This window comes from Thalassophryne amazonica, chromosome 15, assembly GCF_902500255.1.
Source record: "Thalassophryne amazonica chromosome 15, fThaAma1.1, whole genome shotgun sequence".
NCBI classification, from domain to species: domain Eukaryota; kingdom Metazoa; phylum Chordata; class Actinopteri; order Batrachoidiformes; family Batrachoididae; genus Thalassophryne; species Thalassophryne amazonica.
The window spans coordinates 573,361-588,775 of NC_047117.1; the positions used below are offsets into that span (position 1 = coordinate 573,361).

Sequence of the window (15,415 nt, forward strand, 5' to 3'; positions counted from 1 at the left end):
GGACTACACATCCATTGTCCTGTTTTACATTAAAACGTGCATGGATAATGTCACACTGGAGAAGAGGGTTAGACATTATCCAAATAAGAAACAGTGGATGAACAGTGAGGTCAAACAGCTGCTGAGAGACTCTGCTCTGGTCTGGGAAAATGGAACTGTACAGCTCAGCCAGATCCAACCTGAAAAGATCCATAAAACGGGCAAAGGCAGCATATGCAAAGAAGATCGAGGGGCACTTCACGGAGGAGAACCCCCGACGTGTCTGGCAGGGCATTTGTGACCTTGTCAACTTGAACACTTCCTCTTCTAATGCCACCACCACCAACACCAGCACAAGCCTAGCGGAGGAGCTAAATCGGTTCTTTGCTAGGTTTGAAGTTAGTGAGGAAGAGAGTGTCCCCAAGCTGCCACCCGCTGACAATCTGGCCCTCACTGTGAGCATGGAAGAGGTCAAGAGGGTGCTCCGGGGTGTGAACCCGTCGAAGGCTGCTGGTCCGATGGTGTCCAGGGGAGGGTATTGAGAGGCTGTGGAGACCAGCTGGCAGAGGTTTTACTACCATTTTTAACCTCTCGCTGGCTGCCTGCACAGTCCTGAGCTGCCTAAAATCTGACACTATCGTGCCCATCCCCAAGAGACAGTCAGTCAGCAGTCTGAATGATTACAGACCTGTGGCTCTCACTTCAACTGTGATGAAGTGCTTTGAGAGGCTGGTGCTGAGGCACATAAAGTCCTTACTGCCTCCCAGCCTTGATCAGCACCAATTCACATACAGAGCCAACAGGTCCACAGGTGATGCCATCAACACAGCCCTCCACACAGTGTGTCAACATCTTGAACAGTCTGGCAATTATGCGAGGATGTTGTTCGTGGACTTCAGTTCTGCTTTTAACACACTTGTTCCAAGCAGACTGATGTTCAAACTGCACAGTCTGGGTATTGGAGAGCACACCTGCAGATGGATCAGAGACTTTCTCACCAACCGTCTGCAGTCAGTCAGGATGGGGTCCCACCACTCTTTAGTGCTGACAGTGAGCACTGGGGCCCCTCAGGGCTGTGTGGTCAGCCCCATGCTGTACACTTTGTACACCCATGACTGTGCACCAACCCACAGCAGCAACATCTTTGTCAAATTTGCGGATGACACTACTGTGGTTGGGCTGATTCATAACAACGATGAGACGGCCTACAGAGAGGAGGTCCTGAACCTCACTACTTGGTGCTCCCTGAATAACCTGGCACTTAACTCCTCAAAGACAAAGGAGTTGGTACTAGATTTTAGGCAGAAGAGGGAGGACCCCCCCCCCCCCCCCATTCAGGGAGACACCGTACAGAGGGTCAGTGACTTCAAGCTCCTGGGAACATACATTTCTCAGGACCAACACCAAAGCCCTTGTAAAAAGGGCACAGCAGCATCTGTACTTCTTAAGGTCACTGAGGAAGGTCAACCTGTCCCAGGAACCGCTGCTGTCCTTCTGTAGGTGTTCTGTAGAGAGTGTCCTCACCAACAACATGTTGGGGTGGTACAGGAGCTGCTCTCAGGCTGACAAGAAGGCTCTGGAGAGAGTCAGGAAGTCAGCACAGAACATCATAGGAGCACAGCTGTCCTCTCTGTCAGACATCTATAACACCAGCTGTTTGCACAGGGCCAGAAGCATCAGCTTGGATGGTTCACACCCCAGGCACAGCTTGTTCTCACTGCTGCCCTCAGGAAAGAGGTACCGGTCCATCAAGGCCCGCACATCCAGACTCACCAACATGTTGTACCCAAGTGCACTACGGGTATTGAATGCACATTAGCCTTCAGTCTGCACTGTTCATTGGATTTATTTTTTATAAAGGTGAATGTAATGAATAGTACAGACTTCTATTATATACAGCTACTGGCTCCTTGTAAATACATGTACATATTCTTATTTGTCTTTTTAGATTTACTTTTACACCTTTGCACTATGGGAGTTGTCTTTTAATTTCCTTGTACCTTGTGTATAATGACAATAAAAGCATTCTATTCTATTCTATTCTTCTATTCTATTTTATTTGCAGCCTCATAGTACTTAATGAAGCAGGGCAAGCCCAGACCACCTGCTGGCCTGGGTACCTCCAGAAACTTTTTCCTCATTCTTGGGACAGATTTATTCCATATGAAAGACAAAATCAAGGTGTCTGTCTCCTTAAACACAGACTTGGGTAGAAAAAGGGCAACATTTGAAATAGATACAGGAAGTGTGGTAGGACTGTCATCTTAATTGTATTCACTCTTCCAGCCAAAGAAATGGGTAATGTAGACCATTGTGACAAATCTTGTTTGGTGCGTTCTAACAAGGTTTTAAAATTATACTGATAGAGATCTTTATACAGACGTGTAACTTTGACTGGTAAATATGTGAGTTCTTCATCTCTGTTGAAAGGTGAAAGAACTAAAGTCTATTAATTTTGCCAAATCATTAATAGGGAACAAAGTACTTTTGGAAAAAATTTAGTTTGTACCCTGATATATTGTCATATGTGCCTAATATGTCAATGAGGGCTGGTAAAGATTGCGTAGGATTTGACAGGTATACTAAAAGGTCATCTGCATAAAGCGACACCTTGTGTATCCTGTCATGTCTAGACACACCACTGATTCTACCATCCATTCTCAGAGCAATTGTTGTGAAAGTGTAGTGACACGGACCCACAACAGGGGGCGTAAATGAACGGACAATGAAAGAGTCAAATATGAACACTTTACTGTTGTGAAAAGCACAACCAAACACAGCAGATTACAGAATGTGTACAATAACCAATTAACAAGGGTGACGTTGTTGTGGGCTGGGGTGTTTGGCTGGCTTGGTTTTTGTTTTCTGTTTCTCCCACCAGGTGGTATGCATTCAGGACTGAGTGCTGAGCATTAGGACCTCACCCTGAACACCTGAGGCTTGTTTTCACGTGCAGGTCATCAGGACTCACAGCTGTGGTGTATTTTGTCTTGATCAGAGATTGCTGCATTTAAACCTTGAATGCACAGTGTGTGATTGCCAGAGACTCGACCTTGTGAGCAGACGTGTGAGATCGACGTCAGGAGAACAATCTCACCATCACGGACGCAGAGACCACTCCAGGTTTGATGCCAGTCTGTGAAGGAGGATTGGGTGAGGTCTCACGCTCTTCAGCACACTTCCTGAGGTAATTCGGTTTTTGGTGACTTTATGAAGTAATGACAGTGGATTTGGTGTCCCTCACACCTTGTGTTAGTGAGCTGTCACGTTATGCTAATTGTCTAATCAGCTTCTGCTGCAGTGGAGATTTGAACTGAGTTGTTCCGTGCCTGCAGGGTGAGAAGCTGATGTATAGATTTAAGCCAGGAAGTGTTTGCTGATTGCGTGCACCTTTGAGTTGTGTCTCTCTGTGTGGAGTTGGACTCACCTCATGTTTTCTTTCTTCACAGACTTGGTTTGTCGCAGCCACCTGGGGGGTGTCGGCGGGGTCCCTGGGTCCGAACTGCTGTGGCTCCGGACCGTTTGCGCTGTTGAGAGCGCGCCGTGTTTCCACCTCACCAGACCGCGGACTTTTTGGTTGTTTAGCACTGCACACTGTTATGTTTATTAAATTCTGTTATCTTTTGAACCGTGCTCTGCTTATTTTATGCTGGGTCCTTTCAAACGCTGGGTTGGTGCTCCGACCGCGTCCGACACATAACAGACGTGTGGGCAGGCTTGAGGATAGAGGACGTCTGTCCTGAGAAGAACCGGAACCACACGATTTCCTCCGCCACCGAACCTGGAGAATACTGGAGCCGCCAAATCCCGAACACCCCAGGTGGCCACCGTCTCCGCGTGTCGGATCCGGTACTGCTGGCGAGGAGCAGAGACAATCAGATGTGGGTGTGTGAACACCCAGTACAAACAATGGTGGAAATTCCACCTCCACCTCTCATACAGAAAAGCTGGCACGTGCAGTAGTATGTGTACTTATCAAAAGGTTGGAGTGAAGATGTCAGTCCAAACCCCAGCCTCCAGCTGCAAGCACTCACAAAACCGACTGCAAAAATAACACAAGCAAACACTGTCTGTGGTAGACAAAATAATGGCTGAGAACAAAGTACCTCCTAAGGTAGACGATATCTCGGCAACGAGGTGGAGATGACGCCCGGTCTTTATGGAGTGGGATGATGAAGTGTAGATGGGTGACAGCTGTCAAGAGATAATGAGTGACAGCTGTCACCCCCGGCTGTGTCCGTGGCGGCAGCGCCCTCTCGTGCCAGAAGCCCGCACTTCAGGCAGGGCGCCCTCTGGTGGTGGGCCAGCAGTACCTCCTCTTCTGGCGGCCCACACAACAGCAATGGCCAAAGGCTCTATGGCCAAGTCAAAAAGGAATGGTGACAGGCAACAACCCTGTCTCGTGCCATGGTGCAACGGGAAATAACTTGATGTCACAGAGTTGGTGCATATTACTGCCAGTCGAGTTGAATAAATTATTTTTACACAAGATATAATGGCGCCATGTTCTGAGTTGATGGCACTCTCCAATCAAGGCACTCTAGTGCCCGACTGACAAACCCTCTGGCCCCAGCCAGGCCTCCTCAGTAAAATTGGTCTAGAACCACCTTTGAAAATTGAAAGGGCTCCTGCAGAGTATGATCAGAAGATCGGTGGCTTGACAAAGCTTTTTATTTGTTTGCCTTCCTCCCCCTGATATATTCTGCACAGGATGCGCGTTTGTGTGCAGCTGCTAATTCAGAAGGCAGAATAACACACCATTCGTGCGCTCCGAAATTCATCTACATTTGGTTGCGCAAATAAAACTTCTGGCTCTTTAAAAATGCTAAAGTAACCAGAAACAGACACAAAGCAGCCTTCCTGTTTTTTTGGCTGTTGTTGCTGGAAGCTCCTCTCTTTCTTTCCTCTCTGATTATAAACAGGGCTCTTCCGAGGTGTGCTGCTGCATTCCGGCTGCAGAGGACTGTATATCTCTTACTGGCATGGCTGCGTTCTGTCTTATTTTCACCCCTTGTTCCACGACTTCCAGACTGTACCCATCAATGTTAGTGTTATGGGGAGCAACTGTGCCCTGCACTATGACGTATGTCTTCTTCAGACTGATGGTCAGTCCGAACTCCTTGCAGACGTGAGAGAGGCGACTAACAAGCTGATGCAGACTGTCTTCAGAGTGTGATGTCAAGGCTGCATCATTGGCAAAGAGCATCTCACGGATTAGTACCTCCACTCCCTTGAAAATGAGCAAATATTTGCACAAAAACAATATGAGGTCTGTTAGAAAAGTATCCGACCTTATTATTTTTTAAAAACTATATGGATTTGAATCACGTGTGATTACATCAGCCAAGCTTGAACGCTCGTGGGCATGCGAGAGTTTTTTCACGCCTGTCGGTGACGTCATTCGCCTGTGAGCACGCCTTGTGGAAGGAGTGGTCCAGCCGCCTCGTCGGATTTTCATTGTCTGAGAAGTTGCTGAGAGACTGGCGCTGTGCTTGATCAAAATTTTTTCAAAAACTGTGAGGCACATCTGAGTGGACACCATTCGAGAAATTCAGCTGGTGTTCGGTGAAAATTTTAACGGCTGATGAGAGATTTTGGATTCTTTCTATCGCTGTAAGGACTTCCCACGGAGCGGGACGTTGCGCAGCGCTCTGAGGCGACGTCGTCATCCTGTTTCAAGGTGAAAACCTCCAAATTTAAGCCTCTGTTGACCCAGGACGTCGTGAGAGAACAGAGAACTTTCAGAAGAGGTCGGAATCAGCAGTTTATCCGGACATTCCACTGTTAAAGGAGATTTTTTTAATGAAAGACGGACGGATTGGTGCGTGGGCTCACAGCCGGCGCGGCGCGCCCGCCACAGGAAAAACACCTCCCTGTTGATAACCATTTGGAAAATCCAGGCGGCTTTTGGTGGCTTTCAGTTGAGTGAGTATCTGAGAAATTGTTTAACAGCAGGGCATGTTCCAACTTGTCCTTAAGGCTTCCAACGGATCAAAAATTTTGATCAAGCACAGCGCCAGTCTCTCAGCAACTTCTCAGACAATGAAAATCCGACAAGGGGGCTGGACCACTCCTTCCACAAGGCGTGCTCACAGGCAAATGACGTCACCGACAGGCGTGAAAAAACTCACACATGCGCATGAGGGTTCAAGCATGTCTGATGTAATCACACGTGATTCAAATCCATATAGTTTTTTAAAAAAATAAAACTGTCAGTTTGTTTTCTCGCAGACCTCGTAAAGTTTGTGTTGTGTGGGCCGCTGAAGAGGAGGTACTGCTGGCCCACCACCACAAGATGGCGCCCTGCTTGAAGTGCGGGTTTCAAGCACGAGAGGGCGTCGGCTTTGCTGGAGGTGACAGCTGTCATCAATCAACACAAGCTGCAACTCCACCTCCTTGCCGAGAAATCAACTACCATTCAGATAATTTCTCTGCTGACTGACACGTTGTGTAACAATCTAATCTCATTTGCAGCCGTTGTCCTGTGGTTGTTCCCTTATCTGGGATTTTGGCGTTTGGTGTGACTGCGACGACTGCGCCTCACACTACAAACAGATAAGTGGTTAATCAGGAGCTGCACGAGTGTGTAATTTGGAGGTGGAGGTTCTCCCTCCTAACTGTGTACAGATCGTGGACCACTGAGTGTGTGAACTCACACTCATCTGGACTGTCTCTGTTCTCTGCCAGCAGTACCGGGTCTGACTGCTGAAGACAGCGGCCACCTGGGGCGCGGGGCTTGGCGGCTCCGGTGTTCTTCAGCTCCGTTGGTGTTGGAAGCTGTGTGGGAATCCGGCTCTTCTCTCTCCAGGCGTCTTCTATCGTCGAGCCTGCCCACACGTCACCTGGTGTATGATTGACAGTCCACCATATTGTTATTGTCTGTACGTTGTTGTGCGATTCACAACATTAAATTGTTACTTTTTGGCTTATCCATTGTCCGTTCATTAACGCCCCCTGTTGTGGGTCCGTGTCACGCCACTTTCACAACAGTTTGAACATTAAATATCTTGTCTTTGTGGTGTATTCAATTGAATATAGGTTGAAGAGGATTTGAAAATCATTGTATTCTGTTTTTATTTACATTTTACACAACGTCCCAACTTCATTGGAATTGGAGTTGTAAGTCTTCAATACTCTTTTTGAGCAAGGAGGAAAGAAATAACCCAATCATGAGATCACTATTATAAAAAATATAAATGCCATAATCCAAGCAAATTATGACCAACTAATGGGTGAAGTGGGAGAATCCCTTGAAAGGTGCATAACACTGCCTATATCATTAATTGGCAGGATCACTTTGATCAAGATGACTATTCTGCCAAAATTCATTTACCCGTTTCAATCTCTTCCACTCCCATTGCCACAATCCTTTTTCAAAGAAATTAATAGTCTATTCTGTAGAATAGAACAACAAAAAAATCTCGTGTCAGACTCAAACTACTCTGTCTTCCATATAATAGGGGCGGCTTGCAAATGCCATGTTTACAATAGTACTGCTGGGCCGCTCAACTTAGATCTGCGATGTTTAATTTTCTCACTCAACCATGTCCAGACTGGGTCTCTACTGAACAAACAATGTCTAACTCCCATTAAAATGATATGTATATTCATCAAATCCTAACTTCAAAAAGAGAAACAACAAATCCCTTCCTAAGAAATACTATTGATATTTGGTTCAAAGCTTAAACATATTGTGATATGCCCTCTATTTCTCAGTTTTCCCCCATTTGGAGTAATTTACAGTTTTCTCCGGGTGGGTGGCTTGGGCTGACAAAAGTATACAAAAAGTATACAAAAAGTTGGAGATTTATATGAACAAGGCACTTTGTCAACATTTAACCATCTCAGTCTGAAATATTCAATCGCTCAAAAACATTATTTTAAGTATTTACAATTGGAACATTTTATCTTGAAATATTGTGATGCTGTGCGTGAACCGTCTCTGTCCTGTCTGGAGGGGAGTATGATCTATACTGTATGCAGCACTGACACACTGAGGGCACAGAGCTGAGACATTAAAGAAGAGATGATGGAGCTGAGTGGACAACAGCCTGTTCAAAAGCTCAAACACAAACATCAACACTACGAGGTCTGTCCGAAAAGTAAAGGACCTTTTTATTTTTTTCAAAAACTATATGGATTTGAATCACGTGTGATTACATCAGACAAGCTTGAACCTTCGTGCGCATGTGTGAGTTTTTTCACGCCTGTCGGTTGCGTCATTCGCCTGTGGGCAGGCTTTGAGTGAGCACTGGTCCACCCCTCCCGTCGGATTTTCATTGTCAGTGAAATGGCTGAGCGACTGCCGCTTTGCTCCATGAAATTTTTTTCAGAAACTGTTAGAGACAGGCAGTTGGAAACCATTCGGAAGATTCAGATGGCTTTCGATGGCTTTTCAGTCGAGTGAGTATCCGAGAAATTGTGTAACAGCTGGACATGCCACAACATGTCCTGTGAGACTTCCAACACAGAGATGTTTTTTTGCTGCGCGTCCTGAGCTGCTCCGTGCCGACGCGCGAATTCCTCCGCACGTCTTTCATTACAAAATCTCCTGTAACAGTGGAATGTGCCACAAAAGCGCTATGTCCAGCTCTGTTGCCATTTCTGTGGTAGTCACATGATGTCCCGGATCAACACAGCGTTCAGTTTGGAAATGATCTGGTCGTTCCAGCCTGTCGATGGCCGCTCGGTGCGCCGGGCGCCCTCTGCCGCTGTGGGCTGTCTTTAAAAAGGTTTTAACACTGCTTAATCCGTGTGACGCCGACAGAATCTTCACTGAAATCCACCTGAATCTTTCGAATGGTTTCCAACTGGCTGTCTAACAGTTTCTGAAAAAAATTTCATGGAGCAAAGCGGCAGTCGCTCAGCCATTTCACTGACAATGAAAATCCGACGGGAGGGGTGGACCAGTGCTCACTCAAAGCCTGCCCACAGGCGAATGACGCAACCGACAGGCGTGAAAAAACTCACGCATGCACACGAAGGTTCAAGCTTGGCTGATGCAATCACACGTGATTCAAATCCATATAGTTTTTGAAAAAAATAAAAAGGTCCGTTACTTTTCCGACAGACCTCGTAGAATGAAATGATCAAATCAAATCAAAATCAAATCAATTTTATTTATATAGCGCCAAATCACAACAAACAGTTGCCCCAAGGCGCTTTACAATATAAAGCGCCTTGGGGCAACTGTTTGTTGTGATTTGGCGCTATATAAATAAAATTGATTTGATTTGATTTGATTTATATTGTAAGGCAAAAGCCATACAATAATTACAGAAAAACCCCAACGGTCAAAACGACCCCCTGTGAGCAAGCACTTGGCGACAGTGGGAAGGAAAAACTCCCTTTTAACAGGAAGAAACCTCCAGCAGAACCAGGCTCAGGGAGGGGCAGTCTTCTGCTGGGACTGGTTGGGGCTGAGGGAGAGAACCAGGAAAAAGACATGCTGTGGAGGGGAGCAGAGATCAATCACTAATGATTAAATGCAGAGTGGTGCATACAGAGCAAAAAGAGAAAGAAACACTCAGTGCATCATGGGAACCCCCCAGCAGTCTAAGTCTATAGCAGCATAACTAAGGGATGGTTCAGGGTCACCTGATCCAGCCCTAACTATAAGCTTTAGCAAAAAGGAAAGTTTTAAGCCTAATCTTAAAAGTAGAGAGGGTGTCTGTCTCCCTGATCACAACATAAATGGCTGATGAGGACACATGTGACGCCTGAGAAGCTTATCAAATGGTCCCGCACATTCCAGACATGTAGAAAGTGTTTAACTGAAAAAGGCACGTTCATTCATTGTGTCTGGGAAGCTGAAAGATTTTGAGGAAATGGTGGTCCACAACTTCAGTAAAATTACAGGTGTGCAAATACCGTGTGTGGCGAGGCTTTGAATTTTAAGAATATATCCACAGAATGTTTCAGTTTGCACTGGACATCAGACTCTAGTCGGCTTTGGCCTCCTGCAGGCCTGGAGGACAACTGCTTTGTCTTGGAGAGAGACACACAGACACACACACACGCACTGAGACAGAAACACACACATGCACTAAAACACACAAACACACACACACACCGAGACGCACAAAAACACTCACTGAGACACACACACACACACACGCACCGAGACACACAAACACACTCACTGAGACACACAAACACACACACACACCGAGACACACAAACACACTCAGTGAGACACACACACTGAGACACACAAACACACTCACCGAGACACACAAACACACTCACTGAGACACACAGACACACACACACACTGAGACACACAAACACACTCCGTGAGACACAAAGACACACACACGCACTGAGACACACAAACACACTCACTGAGACACACACACACTGAGACACACACACACTGAGACACACAAACACACTCACTGAGACACACAAACACACACACACACCGAGACACACAAACACACTCAGTGAGACACACACACTGAGACACACAAACACACTCACCGAGACACACAAACACACTCACTGAGACACACAGACACACACACACTGAGACACACAAACACACTCCGTGAGACACAAAGACACACACACGCACTGAGACACACAAACACACTCACTGAGACACACACACACTGAGACACACACACACTGAGACACACAAACACACTCACTGAGACACACAAAAACACTCACTGAGACACACACACACTGAGACACACAAACACACTCACTGAGACACACAAAAACACTCACTGAGACACACACACACTGAGACACACAAACACACTCACTGAGACACACAGACACACACAATGAGACACACAAACACACTCAGTGAGACACAAAGACACACACACGCACTGAGACACACAAACACACTCACTGAGACACACAGACACACACACACTCACTGAGACACACACACGCACTGAGACACACAGACACACACACACTGAGACACACACACGCACTGAGACACACAAACACACTCTCTGAGACACACAGACACACACACGCACTGAGACACACAAACACACTCAGTGAGACACAAAGACACACACACGCACTGAGACACACAAACACACTCACTGAGACACACACACACACACACACACACACACACACTGAGACACACAGACACACACACACACTGAGACACACAAACAAACACACGCATGCGCACTGAGACACACACACACGCACCGAGACACACAAACACACGCACTGAGACACACAGACCCACACACTGAGACACACACACGCACTGAGACACACAAACACACTCACTGAGACATACACACACACACACAGACGCACAGAGACACACAAACACACGCACTGACACAAACAAACACACACACTCAGACACACACACACAGTCACACAAACATACACACACTGAAACACACTGACACACACACACTGACACAGACACTTACATACACACACACACTGAGACACGTAGACACACACAGACACAGACACACACACACTGACACAGACACTTACATACACACACACACTGAGACACGAAGACACACACAGACACAGACACACACACACAGACACTTAGACACACACATACTGACACAGACACTTACACACACACACTGAGACATGTAGACACACACAGACACAGACACACACACAGACATAGACACTTAGATACACACACACACTTAGACACACACACGGACACTTAGACACACACACAGACACAGACACTTAGATACACACACACAGACACACACACAGACACAGACACTTACATACACACACACACTGAGACACGTAGACACACACAGACAGACACTTAGACACACACAGACACTTAGATACACAGACACACACACAGACACTTAGACACGCACACACACTTAGACACACAGACACTTAGACACACACACAGACACTTAGACACACAGACACACACACACACTCAGACACAGACACTTAGATACACACACAGACACTTAGACACAGACACAGACACTTAGACACACACACAGACACTTAGACACACACACACAGACACTTAGACACACACACGGACACTTAGACACACACACACAGACACTTAGACACACACACGGACACTTAGACACACACACGGACACTTAGACACACACACAGACACTTAGACACACACACACTGACACAGACACTTAGATACACACACACAGACACTTAGACACACACACACACTGACACAGACACTTAGATACACACATACACTTAGACACAGACACACACACAGACAGACACTTAGACACACACACACTTAGACACCGACACAGACACTTAGATACACACACACAGACAGACACTTAGACACACACACAGACACTTAGATACACACACAGACACACACTTAGACACACAAAGACACTAAGAGACACACACACACACACACACACACACACACACACACACACACAGACACTTAGATACACAGACACACACACTTAGATACACAGACACACACACAGACAGACACTTAGACACACAAAGACACTAAGACACACACACACACACAGACACTTAGACACACACACACACAGACACTTAGATACACAGACACACACACAGACACACACACACACACACACACACACACAGACACTTAGATACACAGACACACACACTTACACACACACACACAAACAGACACTTACACACACACACACTCTGACACAGACACTTAGATACACACACACAGACACACACTTAGACACACAAAGACACTAAGACACACACACACACAGACAGACACTTACATACACACACACACACACACACACACACACTGAGACACGTAGACACACAGACACTTAGACACATACACACAGACAGTCACTTAGACACACAAAGACACTAAGACACACACACACACACACACACTTAGACACACACACACACAGACACTTAGACACACAAAGACACTAAGACACACACACACACACACAGACACGTAGATACACAGACACACACACACACACTTAGACACACACACACAGACACAGACACTTACATACACACACACACACACACTGAGACACTTAGACACACAAAGACACTAAGACACACACACACACACACAGACACTTAGATCAATCAATCAATCAATTTTTTTATATAGCGCCAAATCACAACAAACAGTTGCCCCAAGGCGCTTTATATTGTAAGGCAAGGCCATACAATAATTACGTAAAACCCCAACGGTCAAAACGACCCCCTGTGAGCAAGCACTTGGCTACAGTGGGAAGGAAAAACTCCCTTTTAACAGGAAGAAACCTCCAGCAGAACCAGGCTCAGGGAGGGGCAGTCTTCTGCTGGGACTGGTTGGGGCTGAGGGAGAGAACCAGATACACAGACACAGACACTTAGATACACAGACACAGACACTTAGATACACAGACACACACACACAGACACTTAGATACACAGACACAGACACTTAGATACATAGACACACACACACACACACACAGACACTTAGACACACAAAGACACTAAGACACATAGACACACACACACACACACACAGACAGACACTTAGACACACAAAGACACTAAGACACACACACACAGACACTTAGACACACACACATAGACACTTAGATACACAGACACACAGACACTTAGACACACACACACACACACTTAGACACACACACACACACACACTTAGACACACACACACACACACACACACACACAGACACTTAGACACACACACACAGACACTTACATACACACACACACACTGAGACACTTAGACACACAAAGACACTTAGACACACAGACACACACACACAGACACACACACACTTAGACACACACACATAGACACTTAGATACACAGACACTTAGACACACACACACACACACACTTAGACACACACACACAGACTTAGATACACACACACGCGCGCGCACACACACACTTAGACACACACACACACACACAGACTTACACATACACACACACACACACACACACACACAGACTTACACATACACACACACACACGCACACACACACACACACACTACGGGCCAAGTGACAAACACACACGCACGCGCACAGCAGCTGTGAAGCTGGTATTTCCGCGCCGCGTTCGGACCGTGAACGCAGCAGATGCCTCGCGCGCTGATGACTAATTAAAGTCACCTGTCGTCTCTGTGCGCTGGCTCGCGCACGCGCTTAACAGGTCGCGAGTGTATTCGGACGGTGTCGTGTGGACGGTTCCGGTCGGGCAGCATGCAGAAAGGCCTGAAGAAGTACTTCGTGAACATGGATGAGTTCCTGTCCAGTCTGGGACTCTACAGGAAGATGGTGGCCCGGGACGCGTCCAGCCTCTTCCGGGCCGTGTCCGAACAGGTGAGACAGCGGCGCCCGGCTTTATTACGTCACACTCACTAACGGGAACTCTGAACGTTAAGTCACATTTTCAGCTGAAGGTTGAACCTTTCTGTGTCTGTCGCTTTAAATGGTGAGGAGCTGCTGCTGGCCACGCCCCCTGCTTCTGAGAGGCCAGGGCCTGGTCCCGGTACCTAACGTGGTTAGTACACCCAGAACCAAACATTAATTATTTGTTTTCTGTGGGTCAAAGGTCCACGTGCTATAAATCGCTTCCTCACACCAAGGACACTTCTTAAATTTTTTTACCAGAAGGAGGCGGAGTCTTTCGATGGCACCAAACATACAGAACCAAAATGCACGATAAACAATGTAAATCAATAAACAGACTGTTTTTCTGCACCATGGGACAGATGATGTCATTGACAAACAATCCACCAATCAAATGACGCAAAGCTATTTTGGCGTTGTTTGTAATACCCCACGTTACTGTAGTATTACTACAAGTAAGTCAGCAAACCCTACACACACTACACCGCCGCCATGCTGCCTGCCCTTTGACCTGGATACCAACATGAACTGTGAAAGTTTCTGTTTTCCTCTGACAGACTCTTGAAAACAGTTCCTGGTCTTTGTCGGTACAGTTCCACGGCCCCTCAGGCGCCACCACTGTTTTCAAGTATGTCTGCCATCTTTGAATTTTCCTGGGCTCCAGCTGCATCATGGGATATCGCATGTAGTCCGTTTGCACACGGTGGATTTAGTCAATCGTCTGCGTCGTGTTCGGAGAATGAAATGCAAACGGCCGCCCTGTTTGTTAAATCAGCTGTTTAATCACAGCCTTATTACCGTTGTTATAACACATTAATACCTGTGGGAGGTTTTTTGGGGTTGGGGGAGTTGTGGTCGCAGTACTTTTATAATCTGATGAGTGTCTTATAAAAATGTTTGACTCCACCCCTCCATATATCAAACTTAGGGTTCTTGGCGGAACTCGGACTGGAACACATTTTGCTCATATCCTTCCGGAAGTCCTTGTCTGCTCCACACACAGCTTCCCGGCCCTCAGGAAGACCTGAGACACTGACGCCG

At 46.6% G+C, this 15,415-nt stretch overlaps 1 protein-coding gene across 1 annotated transcript in view; it reads left to right on the forward strand.

Moving 5' to 3' along the window:
• Positions 1 to 14,168: 14,168 nt before the first annotated feature.
• The window catches only part of alg13 (ALG13 UDP-N-acetylglucosaminyltransferase subunit), a 39,279-nt gene continuing 38,032 nt past the window's right edge, over positions 14,169 to 15,415 (forward strand). Inside the window, exon 1 of the mRNA XM_034187650.1 lies at positions 14,169 to 14,344. Within this exon, the coding sequence (XP_034043541.1) occupies positions 14,225 to 14,344 (120 nt within the window). The 5' untranslated portion in view covers positions 14,169 to 14,224. The remainder of the gene's footprint in view (positions 14,345 to 15,415) is intronic.